This window comes from Sceloporus undulatus, chromosome 9 (genome assembly GCF_019175285.1).
Source record: "Sceloporus undulatus isolate JIND9_A2432 ecotype Alabama chromosome 9, SceUnd_v1.1, whole genome shotgun sequence".
Classification (NCBI taxonomy): Eukaryota; Metazoa; Chordata; class Lepidosauria; order Squamata; family Phrynosomatidae; genus Sceloporus; species Sceloporus undulatus.
In genome coordinates, this window is record NC_056530.1 from 36,683,166 (window position 1) to 36,699,500 (window position 16,335).

Genomic DNA, 16,335 nt, shown 5'->3' on the forward strand with positions numbered 1-16,335 from the left:
TAAAATTAGCCAAGGAAGCAATAGTTGTTACTCGGCCATGAAAACCCACTGTGCGACCTTGGGCAAGTCACACTCTCTCAGCCTCAGGGGAAGGCCATGGCAACCCCAATCCCCCGGTGCTAGAATTTAAGGGCCTCTTATTCCCACTTACAGAAAAATTGCTTTCCGATTTGGGATCGATTTGACATTGGATCATGTTTCCCTTTACATTTGCCCCGATCACATTTTCTGGCATGGAATCGAATCAAAATAACCCACTTGTGGTTTACATTGGGAAATGAATAGGTTTAAATAGAATTGGTTCCTGCTCAGGACATCCATTTCCGCTTTACTGCATGTCATAATAAACCAATTCCGTTCCGCATCCGGTTCCCATTTGCACTGAAGCGATTCATTTAAAACCGAATTGTGAAATCGAATCCGATTCGGTTCTGGTTTCCACTTGCGCATATTTGATTTGGTTGAAAAGAAGCGGGAAAAAACAGCATCCAAAAGACGCAGGTTAAATGGGTCTAGAGCATGGCCCCTCATTTGGAAGTGCTTCAGTGTTTCGGATTAAGTGGGAACCAGGGTCGTTTAACCCAATTCGAACCGAATCACAATCCGGTTTAAAAGGTAGTGGGAATGAGGCCAAGGAGTCACCAACCTCAGGGTGAACCAGATGTGCCAGGTGCAGCCTCTCTAGATACAAAATCCGCTCCTAAACCCGGCTACTTGGTGCCATGTGCCTTCTGATCCTCAGTTTTCTTTCTGGAAGGACTTAATGGGGAAGTAGCAGGGGGTGAGACATCACTGGGGTGTTTCCTGGCAGAGGCAGAGGAGACCTCATTAGCGGAGAGGAAGGAGAGGACAAGAGAGGGCAGACCAGTATGGACTGGCACCTGGGCAGCGCGGCACAAGGGGCTAATGACTCATTAGCGAGGAAGTGGCAGGGAGATGGCCATCTGCTCCCCTTTTAATTAACAGTCGGAGCGATTAACAACGGCTGCGTCTGTGTGTGTCTCCCTGTGTGTGTGTGTCTAGCAAAGCCAGAAGATAAACAAGGGGCAGGAATCTCAAAAGGGGCACCTGAACAAGCACAGATAAGAGCCAGGACTGTGACATCGGTGGGTAGAAAGGGGACGGATGTTTAGTGCGCTGCAAACGTTGCCTCTTTTGGATTTGTTGTTGTCATTGTAGTGTGCGTTCATGTCGTTTCCCACTTATGACAACCCTAAGGCGACCCTTTTGCTGTTGTACTGTGCCTTTGAGTCGTTTCCGACTTACGGCAACCCTAAGGCGACTCTTTTGTTGTTGTAATAATAATAATAATAATAATAATAATAAAATTTCCTTGTATCCCACCTCTACAAACAGTTCAAGGCAGCTAACAATAATAAAACACCCCTAAAACACAACAAAACAGTTATCATCATTATATCCCAACCCTCCGAAACCCAGCCATCCACAATAAAATACAATTAAATACAATCAGGGCTATCATATCGTTTTGCCAGCATCTGTGACTGGCATCCTGCAAACACACTGTTGCAATCCAACACTGAATATCTGCGGTCTTCCTTCACCATCCTCCCAATGCCAATGCTGCAAAAAGAAGCTTCCAGATCCTATTCACTGGAGCAGCAGAAAACAAGCTTGCTCCATCCTCAATATGATGTCCCTTCAAATACTTAAACAGGGCTATCCTATCACCCCTTAACTTTATCTTCTCCAGGCTAAATATACTCAGCTTCCTACGTCGCTCCATATTAGGGCATGGTTTCCAGACCCTTCACCATTTTAGTCACCCTCCTTTCTCCAACTTCTCCCCAGCCTTTTAAAAACCTAATAAGACTCAAAGTTTGGGAAAGTTACTTGTTTGGATTAAAGCGCCCAGTATCCCCATGCCAGCATAGCCACTGGCAAGCCTTATCAGAATAAAGCTACCCTTCTCAAAGCTTGAAAACATTGCCAGCCACAGATGCTGGCATGGAAGAGAGTGGGATCACATAATATATATACCCTGTTCACTTCCATGGCAGCATTCTCTGAAGATGGCAGCCACAGATGTTGGCGAAATGTCAGGAATAAGCTCTTCTAAGACATGGCCACATCGCCCAAAAAACCCACAAAAAACTATGGATGCCAGCTATGAAATCCTTCAACTTCACATTGCCATTTTACACTACTTCCCCGAACTTCTGCGGCCATACCATACCCTCCGATTGTCAGTTTATCAGGAACAGTGCAGTTAATGCTCTATTGTTCCACTTTTCCAGCTGCTTTTAAAATGTCCCGACGTCTCTTTCTGACTTCCCATGCACTTCTAGGATTCATAATACTTTATGTGCTTTAACAATCAGATAGGTGAAGACTGTTATCTTCAATGGCAGCCAAGAACATCTCTCTCCTTCCACAATGCAGATTATATTTGCGAGTAATGGATAAGTGGCTATTCTGATCTTCAGAGTTATGTAGGCTGTCGCTTGCGCTTTCAGCATCTTGACAAAATATGTGCTTTCTTTGCACCTTCCTCTCCTTTCCAGATGCGGGACGTTCAAAACAAGCACCTGACGCGTTTCATCGGAGCCTGCATCGATCCCCCAAATATTTGCATCCTGACAGAGTACTGCACTCGTGGGAGTCTCCAGGTATCGATGGGGCAGTTTGTTGTGCACCAGAGCTTTTGCAAAGAGAAGGCCAAATATCTCACCAAATGACAGATCCCAGCATTCCATAGCATTGAGCCATGGCAGTTAAAGCACTGTCAAACTGCATAAATTCTGCAGTGTGAATGCAGCCTTTAGTGTTGCCAAGCAGGGACCAAAACCTTGCTGGCACCTGTACTTGCCAGCCAGCTACATGTGCAGCTATGGCTTTCACATGTGGCAATCTGTGGCTGAAGTCTTGTTGTTAGTCCTGATCAGAGTAGACCTATGGGCTAAAGGAATTTATCATTTAGTATTGACTCCCCATTCAACAGTGCATTGAATGGGTCTCTTCTAGTGACGGACCAACATGATGCCAGATATTATATGGCCTTTTCATCTATGAACTGGAAATCAGATGATGGGACCTTCTTTTCCAAGACATTACACCACACCTTTATTGGGACTATATCTCTATCTATCTATCTATCTATCTATCTATCTATCTATCTATCTATCTATCCATCTATCTGCGTATATGCGTGCGTGTATATATATAGTTCTATGATTATATGTATGTATGTATGTATGTATTAAAAAATTTAAGACTCTTTGCCTCAACTACAGTCGTGTAAAGGGCCAAGGCGGGAGCATGCAAGAGTTTTGAATTGAAAGGACAGCCAGGGCACTATGGTTTGTTGTGGCACCAGAGCTCTCTGATGCCAAAACAAGCATATATATATATAATTCAGGGGTAGCCATTTAACACATACAAACAAAAATCCATCAGCGATACCTTTATTGGCACAATACAAGCTTGCAACAAGTATATTGTGCATTGTGGTTAGCCAATAAAGGTATCACTGATGGATTTCTGTTTATATAGAGAGTGCGCCCGCGCCGTATGCAGGTTCACCACACGTGGCTTCAAGCTTACACTGAAGCCGTGCAACCATTAAACAAATGGTGCATGCACCGCAAGCACGCACCCCATTGTTTCCAATGGGGCGTGAGCATATGCAGAATTTCCCTTACGTGGGGGGATCCCCTGCATAAGGGAAGGGCCCATTGTATGTGTTCATATTGGTGTGTGTATGTCTATGTGTGTATAGTTTTAAAGATTCTTTGCCTCAACTGCAGTCATTCAAAGGGCCAAGGCAGGAGCAGGTAAGAGTTTTGAATTAAAAGGACAGCCAGGGCACTATGGCTTGTTGTGTCACCAGAGCTCTCTGATGTCAAAATAAGCATGCATATATATATATATAATTTTTAAGACTCTTTGCCTCAACTTCAGTCCTGCAAAGGCTCGTGGTGGGGGCAGGCAAGAGTTTTTAATTAAAAGGACAGCCAGGGCACTGCAGTTTTTCTCTGCGCACACACACAAAGAGAGAAGAACTCCAGGAAGCCAATTCCAAGTGGGATGATTTATAGCAGGACAAGCGAGTGGGATCAGGGGAGAGAGCAGCAATTTCGACAGCCCTAGATTCCTGGCTGCCTCCTGAAGATAAGCATTTCCTCTTATAAAAGAGATGAGAGACAGACAGGGGGAGGCGGGAGAGGTGGAGTGGGAGGAAGGAAGGAAAGAAAGAAAGAATAAAACCAGGGTGGATGGACAGACAATGCAGCTGACTAGGGTGGAATCCAATGCCAACAAGGGAAATGGTGCACAGTGGTGTGGTGCATGCCCTCCAACATTTCATAGATTAAAAAGTACGACACGTGTGGCCAAGCAACACCAGTGTGTGGTCACAATGGAGAAAGTTCTCAGTGAGGAAGGATGCACAAGCTACATGGGGCTGCAGCAGTTTGCTTTGGCCTGAGCCTACTGGGAAGGGCAAGATTCTTCACATCTTTGTTGAGTGCAAACTCCTTTTGTACTTCAAGCTCAGTTTTCAGGGACTGAATTAAATTGAAATCAAAGAGGGAAAGTGGGAAGAGGAGATTCTAGTCCATTGAGCACCAAACCTAAGGCATATCCCTCTTATAGCAAATTTTAAAAATTCTCTTTTAGCTCCAGATCTTCCCCAAAGATCCTGAGCCCTCTGTTGTGATGCAGGGTGACCGTTTACATGTCCTGCAATGCTATTTTTGGCTGCATCAATAGAAGTATAGTGTCTAGATCAAGGGAAGTAATAGTGCCACTCTATTCTGCTTTGGTCAGGCCCCACCTGGAATAGTGTGTCCAGTTCTGGGCTCCACAATTTAAAAAGGACATTGAGAAACTGGAGCGTGTCCAAAGGAGGACCACCAAAATGGTGAAGGTCCTGGAAACCATGGCTTATGTGGAAAGACTTAGGGAGCTGGGTATGTTTAGCATGGAAAAGAGATGGTTAAGAGATCATCTATTATCATTCCATAAGTATGTGAAGAGATGTCACATTGAGGATGCAACAAGCTTTTCTATTTGTGTATTAAATTTTATGTCTGTATTTTATATTCTTTATGACTTATGTTTACATTTATAGTCATATAATGTGCGTAGGTGTATGTATCTTATTGATGTTCATAATATGTATGTATTTTATGTACCCATGTGAATTTGGGAATGTGGTCACTGACCACAATAAAATGATTCATTGATTGATCCTCTCCTTCTTTCAGGATATCCTGGAGAATGACAGCATCACCTTAGATTGGATGTTCCGCTATTCGCTCACCAGTGATATTGTCAAGGTAACTAAGAATGGAAGAATAGCCTTGCTATAGCCAGGTGCTAAGGGTCATCTAGTCCATGATCCCATTTCATACAGGTGTACATCCCATTGCCTCCAGTAAATATAGGCCTAGCCATAGGAAGGATTTAGGTGTCTCATAAAGGGCAGCCAACATGACCACAGATTCACACAGATGAGGACCAAAAGCAGGAGGTCAGGGCCCAAGGCAGCACTAATAGATTGGAGGGGCAAAAAGCAGACTGATGTAGCGGTTAGAGTATTAGATTTGGGATTCTGGAGATCCACCTTCAAGTCTCCCCATAGCCATGATGTTTACTGGGTGACCTGGGCAAGACAAATGTCCCCAACCTGATCCATCTAACAGGGTTGTTGTGAAGACATTATGATGATGGGACCACGGAGAACCATTGTGGTGTAATGGTTGGGAAGTGTGAGAGGTTCAGGACCAATGATCTTGGCCCACTCTTCCTTTTCTCAATCTGGCCTGCCTTACAAAATTGTTGTTAAGGCTAAAGTGGGGGGGGGGAGGAGAGTATTGTACCCCACCTTGGGATTACGGAAAGAAAAACAGGACAAAAATATACCTAATTTTGACAAGGCAGCATTCATTCCGATGAGGGCATGTGCAGAACCATTTCACCTTCTAGACAGGTGACTTATCAATGGGACAGCTCACTTGCTAAGGTTTTATAGGTCCTGGTGGGTCATGACTAGCGTGGAGAGTCTTAAATCTCAGACATTGCCCGACTCTCTTTGGGATGGAACTAGTGCAGGGCTGTGGAAGACATACTACCTGTTTGTTGCTGGATGGGAGTTTTCACCAGCCCTAGTCTGAACAGCCAACCATGGGATTTATAGACCAAGCAGATTTGGAAGGTTCACGTTCCGTTCCTAGCCTAGAGGATGCCCATTCTCATCACAATGGCCCTTTGTCCCTTCTCTTCCATGCCTCCTAACTGTCTCCCTTCTCCTCCCACCAGGGCATGCTCTTCCTCCACAACAGCGCTATCTGCTCTCATGGCAGTCTGAAGTCCTCCAATTGCGTCGTGGACAGCCGCTTCGTGCTGAAGATCACAGACTACGGACTGGCGAGCTTCCGCCAGGCCCCTGAAACAGATGACTCACATGCCCTCTTTGCCAGTGAGAGATGGCGCCGGGATAGAAGTAGTATCTGCTCATATTGTTCATTGTGGTGGCTTGTCCAGGGTTTGGTCATTTCCCTTGGAGTACAATAGCAATAGCATTTACATGTCTATACTGCTTAATAGTGAACTCAGCACTCTCTAAGCAGTTTACGATCTGTAAGTTGATTGCCCCCAACAAGCTGGGTACTCATTTTACTGACATACAAAAGGATGGAAGGCTGAGTCAACCTTGGAGCCCTGGAATCGAACTCACAACCTTGTGGTTGCATTACCGGCAACTCCTAGACAATGTAGGGTGCATGCATATTTAGGCCAAAATGATGGTAGTGGTAGATCTTCTTCTGCCTAAATAATCATTTTGCGGTAGAGTGAAAATGGAGAGGGCTTCACCTGTCATGATTGTGTAGAAAAAGGACATTTCTGTTATCTCGGCTGTGTGTCCCAACAAATAGCACCTGCTGAAATGCCTTCTTCTACACAACCATTAAAGATACTTGTTTTTATTCTGACAACACTAGTTTGGGGCCCTGAGGCCATCACTTGAGGAAGTTACTTTTTTTGAATGACAACACCCAGAATCCAGAAAACACGCAACGGGAGGGTTTTACAAAAAGAGGAGCAGGGAGAAACTGACAATGTAATGAACTGTTACAACAATGCCCCAAAAGAATGAAACCACAACTCTACCATATACACAACGTTCATATATTTATATGTAAGCAACCGCATTGCAGTAGTACTGCAAGTCACAGAATACACAATACAAAGCGCTATAGAGAACTATATGTATCCACTGTGCTTCCTCTGGTCCTAACCACCTCTGTTCCAGTAAGAGGATTTCCACAGGCAAAATGTTCCAGCAAAACAATTTCCACAAGTGGTAGATAGGTAGAAGATGAAAGTATAATTTGCTTTCTCAGGTCTTCACAACATTTCTCCCCGAAATATTATTCCCAAATGTCCATAGACAATAGTCAATACATTCGTGATTGCAGCAATACAGTAAACAGGTTGTGGAAACTGTAGGTAGTAAATACAGTAGATAGCAATGGTAGTGGAAAGACGACTATCTTCGGAGTCCAAAACCAGTCGCTGACCGCTAAATGATATTGACTGACTCGGTTATAAGGTTTGTCAAATAAATGTCATGCAAAGTCTTTATCTGAGCTTGGAAAGGTTCCTGGCTTTGGACTTTGATTCCCTTGTAGTAAGAATCAGGGAATTTCTGGAAGCTGGGTTTCCAAAGTGGTAATGTGATAAGCATAGATACTTTGTGTGTAGTCAGCAAGTTGACCAGAGTTGGGCCACGATGCCATGGTGTTCCGTGGGTGCTCACCAGATTTGTCTTATTTGGTACCCTGTTGCTCCTTGGCTTCCTTTGGCCTTCTGCCCCTTCCAGTTTTCAGGTTCTTCAGCACAGTCTAATCCCCCATTTCTCTATTCCTCCCAGAGAAACTGTGGACGGCCCCTGAGCTCTTGCGTATGGAGGTGGCACCCCCAGCAGGGACCCAAAAAGGTGATGTCTATAGCTTTGGGATTATTCTGCAAGAGATTGCTCTGCGGAATAGCGTCTTCTATGTGGACGGCATGGACCTGAGCCCCAAAGGTGAGAGGCAGTGTATGAGGGAAACAAGGAAAAAACAGGGGATGGGCACCATTTCCCATTTCTATTCCCCCCCCCTCAATTTTTAAAAATGTTATTAGAATTAAAATGTTTCCCAAATGACAAATCTATATAGATGAACAAACAAGATAGTTTAGTGTGACTAAATAAAGAAAAAAAATACAATTTTGGTACTAGCCACTAGCTGTCAAATCAAGATGTGGCTATTAAAGCTTTTCTTTCTCATACATCTTATGGATACAGCATCTCTTGATTTTAGATATTGGTGGTGGAGTTTCTAATATTGTCTCCCTCCCATTTCTGCTGACAACTGGCTGGGAGCTTCTGTCTCTCTAATATTTCATCTTTTTCCCAGCGCAGGAGTCGCGGTGACTTACAACCATTTAAAAACCTAATACAACTAAAACAAAAACCATTACAGTGGACCCTTGTTATACTCTGGGGTTTGGTTCCAAGATCCCCCTGGATAACAAAATCCATGGATGCTCAAGTCCCATTAAATATAATGACATAGCAAAATGGTGCCTCATATATAAAATGGAAAACCAAGATTTGATATTTGAAATGTGTACTTTTTTTGAACATTTTAAAACTGTGAATGCTTGAATCCATCTATAAAAAATCAGTGTATAAGAAGGGCCGACTGTAATCCAAATGTTAAACCAAATTTCTGTTGGTTAAAAAAAGACGGGTTAAAAGCTGTGTCAAAGAATGCATTTAAAACTTTAAAAACAGAAGCACAACACACATACCCCCATGAAAAGATCCATCATTCCCAAAGCCTACATTTTCTTAGCTCTGACAGTTTGATCCATGTTTCCGCCCGCCCTCTTGTTGCTTTCAGAGATCATTGAGCGAGTGAAGAGGGGTGAGCACCCGCCTTTCCGCCCTTCGGTCAACTTGCCCCCCAACCTTGAGGAGGTGGTGCTCCTCATGCAGCGGTGCTGGGCTGAAGACCCCCAGGAGCGCCCCGACTTCCATCACATCAAGGCCATGTTGCGGAAGTTCGACAGGTATGCATCCAACCCAAACCTTGCATGACTTCCAGGAGCTTGGTGTTGGAGTCGCTTTTCAATCAACGCTTCCTAGCAGGGTAGGCAGCTATAGCTTTGGTATCTCCAACATGTTGAATGTCTCTCTGGCAGGGAAAACAGCTGCAATCTCCTGGATTCGTTGCTGTCGCGTATGGAGCAGTATGCCAACAACCTGGAGGAACTGGTGGAAGAGCGGACGCAAGCCTACCTGGAGGAGAAGCGCAAGGCAGAGGTCCTGCTTTACCAGATTTTGCCCCAGTGAGTATGTTCCTTCCTAGAATGATAGAATCATAGGGTTGGAAGAGACCCCAAGGGCCATCCAGTCCAACCACCTGCCATGCAGGAAATTACAAAGCACCCTCGATTCTATGATTCTAGTTAACAATAACAGCAGTCTGTTCTCATTTATGGTTATGTGAAAAGGACTTGCTTTCCTTTCTTTACAGCTCAGTGGCAGAGCAGCTGAAACGGGGGGAGACAGTGCAAGCGGAGGCATTTGACAGCGTCACCATTTATTTCAGTGACATTGTGGGGTTCACCGCCTTGTCAGCGGAGAGTACCCCCATGCAGGTAACTGGACTAGGGGTGAGCCAGCTGGGATGTCAAAGCCCAGAGGAAGGTACATGACCTGCTGTCCTAGCCTACCAGGGACACTGGGTCCTTGAACCCAGAACCTCTTGGGTTGATCTGTTTGGCAGGGTTTCCACTTGGGTTCCAAGTGTGTGAAAAAGTAGGCGCCAATGTTGGCTGCCTGGCTTCTGTGTTTCTTCTGATATAAATACTAGAAGTGAGGTAAGAGGTGCAGAAAATTTTTCAGTACAGGAAACAAGTGTCTCATACATGAATCAACAATGGCCATAAATATACACCTTTCAAGTACAGTTAGCTCTCCATATCTGCAGATTCTTTATCCATGGAGTCAAGCATCTGTGGTTTGAAAATATTCCAAAAAACATATAAATTCCCAGAAGCAAACCTTGGCCTGTTACAGACTACCAAAATAAAGCTGCTTCTGGGTCTATTTGGAGGTATGCTGTTTAAATGACACACACATTTTAAGAGACTGGAAGCTGCACCAAAGCCGCGCTCCAGTCCTTCGGAATGGAGCGTGGCTTTGGCACAGCTACCAGCATCTTAAAACGCATGCATCATTTAAACAGCATACCTTCAAAGTGACCTGAAGCAGCTTTATTTTGGCCTGTCTGTATGGGCCCCTTGATTTTGCCATTTTATATTAGGGGGACCATGTTACTATGCCACTGTATTTAATGGAACTTGAGCATCCAATGGATTTTGGTATCCATGGGGGGGTCCTGGAACCAAACCGCAGTGGATACCAAGGGCCCACTGTAATTGGGATGATCAGAGAAAGGGCATGCCAGCCAAAGTGTGTCTGGGACTGATGAGTTACAAAGAATTTCCGGTCCTATTTGGTCTGTTTATTTTATAAAGAACAGGTATATGGTATTTACTATATATGCTTGACTTTAAATCTACTTTATGTATAAGTTGAGGGCAAGTTTGGGGGCCAAAATTATGGATTTTGCTATGAACTGTGGATAAGTCGAGGGTAAGTAAAAATTAGGGGCATATAGCAAAGGATGTAAAGGATAAAGCAAAGCAAAACAATGTCAAAGAGCTTACAAAATTCCAGCAGACATAACTCTTTGTGTTTATTCTTAAGATTGGATGGATGAGAGGGGCTCGGTGCTTTACATATTATACTCTTGCTTTTCACCAGGAGATGGTCCCTACTTGTAAATAAGAGTTAAGATACAATACTTAACATTGACCCATGGATAAGTCAGCTCAGGGTTTTTTGGTCAATTTTTTGACCTAAATTTCTAGACTTATACAGTACATGAGTATTTACAGTCACGTGACAAGAGTATGGTTGGAAGGGAACGAGGGAAATACAAAGTGAATCTCTGCATGTTTAGCAGCAACGGGATTCCTCTTGTGAGTCTCCAGATCAACCACAGTGGATGTAGTCTGCAAGAGCAATTGAGCTTAATTAAAATTATATTCTTTAATATATTTAATTTGCATAATATGTGCTACTTAGAGAATAAGGAATATTTCTGTCTCAGAATCTCAGTTCCTTGATTCAGCCCAGTATGTCAACAGGATTCCCTTTCGTTTTTGCTTTCCTAGGTGGTGGCTCTGCTCAATGATTTGTATACCTGCTTCGATGCAATCATAGATAACTTTGACGTCTACAAGGTGAGAGGTTCTTGGCTTGGATGTCTAAAGAGTGAAAAGCCAGTAGTGGGTTTGACTGTGGGATTAAAAGATAGGTTGGATAGGTGGGTTTGATCAGTGGAAGGAAGGTGTTAGGTTCATGCATGGTGCTCAGCAACTCCTTGCCATCTGCATCTCTTCCTATCTTCTCTGTCCAGGTAGAGACCATTGGAGATGCGTACATGGTGGTATCGGGCCTGCCAGTTCGCAATGGCAGGCTGCATGCCCGCGAAGTCTCCCGCATGTCACTAGCACTCCTTGAGGCCGTCCGTAACTTCAAGATCCGCCACCGGCCCGATCAGCAGCTCAAACTGCGGATCGGGATCCACAGTGGTGAGAAATCAAGATAACTTGCATCCGGAGTGTGTCAAAGAGGAAAGAGGTTGTTCTCTTTTAGAGCCATTCAGAAATGCAATTCAGGCTGAACACCAAATCACAATTTACTGTGGTGCCTGGATCAACATCATGATCTGACAAACCATGGTTTGCGAACAATCAAGGTGGTTTGCAAACTGTGGTTTGGGCAAGCCAGGTGTGGCAGTTGCAACCATACAGACCAAGAGTGGCTTAGGGTTTTGCTCCGCTGATGTAGATTCCAGGGATTTTCAGGGAAGGCAAAGAAATCCACAAAACGATGCTTTACCTATCCATCTAGAATACAAACGTGGAGCCTAAACTACAGTTAGCAAAAAGCAAACCTTGGCATCGCACCTGGATCAACCCTAGGGATCTGCATTGGTGTTAGATTTACTTGTGTGGATGCCTGTCATGAACGTGGGAGGGAGCCCCATGCCAAATCCACAGCAATTCCTGTTTTATTGTTAGGTCTGGGTGCGTTCATTTTGGGAATATAGAGGGCCTGATGATCCTGGCAGCCAAAGCAATAAGATAGGAGCTGAGAAGTACCTAGCCAGGCCCCATAACCTGTCTTTCTCTTCCACTATGTTCAGGTCCAGTCTGTGCAGGGGTTGTGGGCCTAAAAATGCCTCGCTATTGCCTCTTTGGGGACACTGTCAACACAGCCTCGCGCATGGAATCCAATGGAGAAGGTCAGCACATATTGCGGGAGGGAGTTTGACCAAGACTGAAGGTGTTGACAGGAGAATTTCCTACATATATATAACACTTAGAGAAGGAGTGGGGAAAATGTAGCCCATGGACCCCTTGTAGCCCCACAAGGCTATTTTCAAGGTCCTCTAACCCTTCTAAAATTTACTGTATATACTCAACTAGAAGTTAACCTCATGGATAAGTTGAGGGCAAGTTTTGGGGTCTGAATTATGGATTTTAATATGACCCATGGCTAAGTTGAGGGTAAAACTTAGGGTCATATAACAAAGGATCTAAAGGATGAAGGAAAGGAAAGCAAAGCAATGTCAGAGAAGTTACAAAATCCCAGCAGTACAGTTAAAGTACAATGCTTACATTGACCCATGGATAAGTTCACTAAGGTTTTGTACTAACATTTCTCCCCTGCCCTCCTAGAAGGTGTAGAGTGTAGTTTTGCAACATCCCTCTTTCTCTCGGGGTTTTAAGCCCAAGAGAGGGAACGTTTTGAATTTCTGGGAGGAAAGTTGGAAATTAAAATGCAAAACCCAGAAGGCCAGTGTAGTTCTCCTAGGTCCCATGGGGCTGCAACCCCTAGCAGTTGTGTATCTATGGTTGAAGGATAAGTGGATGCGTTGATGAGAGTTATGGGATCATAATCATCACCACTGCCATCATCATCTTCCTCTATTTTTTACCCACTTCTCCCCATGGATTGTCAAATGGCAAACCCACAGGGCAAGAGGGAATACTAACCCTACAGTGGAACCCTTTAGAAATTCTGCTGTTTTACTGTCCGCTCTTTGGTTTGGTTCTGGCTTAGGAGAAGGAAGCAGAAGGGTCAAGGTGTATTTAAGGCTTTTAGATGGGAAGCCTGGGGTCAGGGACCATTTTAGTGCGGATCTTTATAAGGTCTTATCTGGCAGCCTTTGGGGCTAAACTAAGAATGTGCTGAGAATGCTTGAAATAAATCAACCATTATGCGAAGGCGCTAATGATTGTTTGGACATTCCAGCTCTGAAGATTCACTTGTCCTGTGCCACCAAATCCATTTTGGAAGAGTTTGGCTGCTTCGAATTGGAGCTTCGAGGAGATGTGGAGATGAAGGTGAGCAGGGAACCTAGGGAGTGTTTTACCATTTCTGTTAACTGCTCGCCTCCTTATCATTCAAGGCTAGAATGCTATGGGAGTATCTCAAGGACTTTCTGTACAAGCCTCCCTGTTTCCTTCAAATCATCTTAGGCAATTCCACTTTAAGACATTTAAAAAGTATGTACCAAGATACTCACAAGTTTCCATGCAGGGGGAAAAAAGCACCAAGTGTTGCAATCTGACACAACGGAAGTACAGGAGGAAAGTGCAGGTGGTGTTAATAGAAACACAACAATATCAGGACTGCAAAAGTTTCATGTCTCGAGTGCAGAGAGACATTTATTGCCTGGCATTATAGTGCCCAGTGGTGTCACTAGGGTTGGCAGTGCAGTAACATGGTGTCACCCCCCTCACTGACCTTCTCCCATGCCACACCATCCTTAGTAATATTTTCTATGAGTCTGAACAGACAGGCCAGAATAAAGCTGCTTTGGGTCACTTTGGAGGTATGCTGTTTAAATGATGCATGCGTCCTAAGAATACAGAAGCTGGGCTCCAGTCCTTAGAAATGGATTGTGGCTTTGGCGCAGCTTCCAGACTCTTAGGACGCATGCATCATTTAAACAGTGTACCTCCAAAGTGACCCAAAGCAGCTTTATTTTGGTCTGTCTGTATGGGGCCAAGCTTAATCATCATTCTTGTCTATCACTTCACTGAACGGTAATCCTTGTGAGATAAACAAGGATTTTCTAGTGAACTCTGTGTTGGGACGATGGTGGATGTGCCCACAGAAAGGGCTCCGAGTGACACCTCTGGCACGCGTGCCATAGGTTCGCCACCACTGATCTATGACAACCTTGGGAGGGTTTGAGGGACTTCAGAAGCAGGGCTAGGAGCTACAGGCTGCACTTTCTGCCTTGTCTAGATTGACCAGCTGTGATTTTTCCTCCTTGCAGGGCAAGGGAAAACTGCGGACCTACTGGTTGGTGGGCGAACGGGTCAGCAGCACCCGGGGATGAGGAGAAAAGGTCCTCCACTTTGAAGGCAGGAGGCTTTGTCCTCTTCCTGACTTCAAGGGCATCTTCTGTACCAGCAGAGGTTCTCTTCAATGAAGCCTCAGCCTGAGGTTCGGGGGGAATCCCGGACTGAGCCCCCAGGATACCACTGCTCTGGGTCCCCCTGTTTTTACCATGGGATTTTTGAGCACAAGATGCCCCTCAAAATCTGACTCAGATCTACTTTGCGAGCTCCAAAGACTTAAGGGAACTATGGTATTCTTCTCACCTGCACCTAATGCACTCTGGACTGCCATACTCTCATTGTCCCGCTAAGGGCTGGGCATCAGAAATGGCTTAGACACTGAGCATCTCTTTGGACCGCGCCGTTATCTCCTGTGCATACACCCCACGCCCTTCTTGTTCCCAGGACATTTTAGATTTTATAATAAAATGGAAATATCACCGGATGCTTTGCATGAATCTCAAACAGAGGCCTGTACAGACAGCAAAAATAAAGCTGCTTCGAGTCACATGGATATGGGTTTTCACATGATGCAGGCTCCTAAGAGTCCAGAAGCCTCACCAAAGCCATGCTCCAGTCCTTAGGCTGGAGCATGGCTTTGGTGTGAGTTCTGGAACTCTTAGGACGCATGCATCATTGAAACACCATATCTTCCCACTTTGACTCGAAGCAGCTTTATTTGGCTGTCTGTAACAGCCAAGAAGTCACACACTGCCTTGGGCATTCATCCTTTTGATCCAACATTAATGTACGATCTGTTGTAATTATTCTGTCAGTGGAGAGATGTCCCTCTGTATGTGTTCAAAGACACTTTTCCAGCCACCTCATGTACCCAGGTGTGTAAACACAGACTTCGGCATTGATCTGTGGCTGAAATCGTGTGTGTAAGAAAGAAGGATGTTTGTTCAAAGATGCCCTACCCTGACCTTATGCCCAACCAGCAAGGCCAACCAGGATGGAGCTTCATCCTGCAAAGGGGTGTCCAGTGCTTCTTCATCTGGACTTGCTGCACCCTCCAAAGTCTGGAGTTGCAATCTCAGCACACCTCTCAGTGGCACCAATAGGGTTAGTGTCACCCCAATGTCAACTCAATGTGTCACCCCCATGAGCATGTCAACCCCTCATGCTGTCACCCCTAGACATGGAGTCACCAGGTCAAGGGTTCCCACAGAATAGAACAGGACCGCTGTGGAAGAGAAAGTCCTCTAGTCTACTTGAACCCACTGGCTGGTGGTCTACCCAAAGAGAACTGTCAGTTGTCCGTGGCTTGTTCTGGTCTATTGGTCTTACCTCCCAGTACCTGAAGGGGTCCAAGCACCATAAAGTAATGGGAGAGTCCTCCCAAGAGTTCATGGCAGCATGCCAACAAGGTCCAGCTGGCAACCTTGCTGCTTGCGACACATGGATAGGGCCCTTCTCAGGACTGTTCAGTCTCCCAGGAGTCCCAGTCACTGCAAAGATGCTTATAGTAACACTTCACAACCACAATCAGACTCTCCCTTTAAGGTGCCACCTGTGCATCTGCATCCCCCTAGAAAATGCCTTGATCCCAACCACTATATGGCAAACCCACCCCACACACAACATTGTGGTGACTTCACGTCATTTTTGACTTATGGCGACTCTAAGGTACACCCTATCGCAGGGGTTTCTTGGCAAGATTTGTTCAGAGGGGGTTTGCCCTTGCATTCCTATGAGGCCGAGAGAGTGTGATTTGGTTCCCTTGTGGGTTTCCATGGCTGAGTGAAACAATATAGCCTTTGTTTAACATCCATTTAAGATTTGAAGGGGTGTTATATTGAGGAGGGAGCAAGCTTGTTTTTCTGCAGC

At 44.9% G+C, this 16,335-nt stretch overlaps 1 protein-coding gene across 3 annotated transcripts in view; it reads left to right on the plus strand.

The window, feature by feature from the left end:
- NPR1 (natriuretic peptide receptor 1) overlaps positions 1 to 14,975 on the plus strand; it is a 44,462-nt gene extending 29,487 nt beyond the window's left edge. Inside the window, exons 11-22 of one of the 3 annotated variants that reach the window (XR_006100676.1) lie at positions 2,526 to 2,630; positions 5,229 to 5,300; positions 6,283 to 6,442; positions 7,898 to 8,053; positions 8,916 to 9,084; positions 9,217 to 9,363; positions 9,552 to 9,675; positions 11,260 to 11,328; positions 11,505 to 11,679; positions 12,297 to 12,436; positions 13,409 to 13,500; positions 14,442 to 14,476. Coding sequence is in view for 2 of the 3 variants with exons in the window: in XM_042439269.1 (XP_042295203.1) it covers positions 2,526 to 2,630; positions 5,229 to 5,300; positions 6,283 to 6,442; positions 7,898 to 8,053; positions 8,916 to 9,084; positions 9,217 to 9,363; positions 9,552 to 9,675; positions 11,260 to 11,328; positions 11,505 to 11,679; positions 12,297 to 12,395; positions 13,409 to 13,500; positions 14,442 to 14,504 (1,431 nt within the window). In the remaining variant the exon portion in view is untranslated. Of the gene's footprint in view, positions 1 to 2,525; positions 2,631 to 5,228; positions 5,301 to 6,282; positions 6,443 to 7,897; positions 8,054 to 8,915; positions 9,085 to 9,216; positions 9,364 to 9,551; positions 9,676 to 11,259; positions 11,329 to 11,504; positions 11,680 to 12,296; positions 12,437 to 13,408; positions 13,501 to 14,441 lie in introns of all 3 variants that reach the window. The other 2 variants (XM_042439269.1, XM_042439270.1) reach the window with 2 other exon arrangements.
- Positions 14,976 to 16,335: the final 1,360 nt, after the last annotated feature.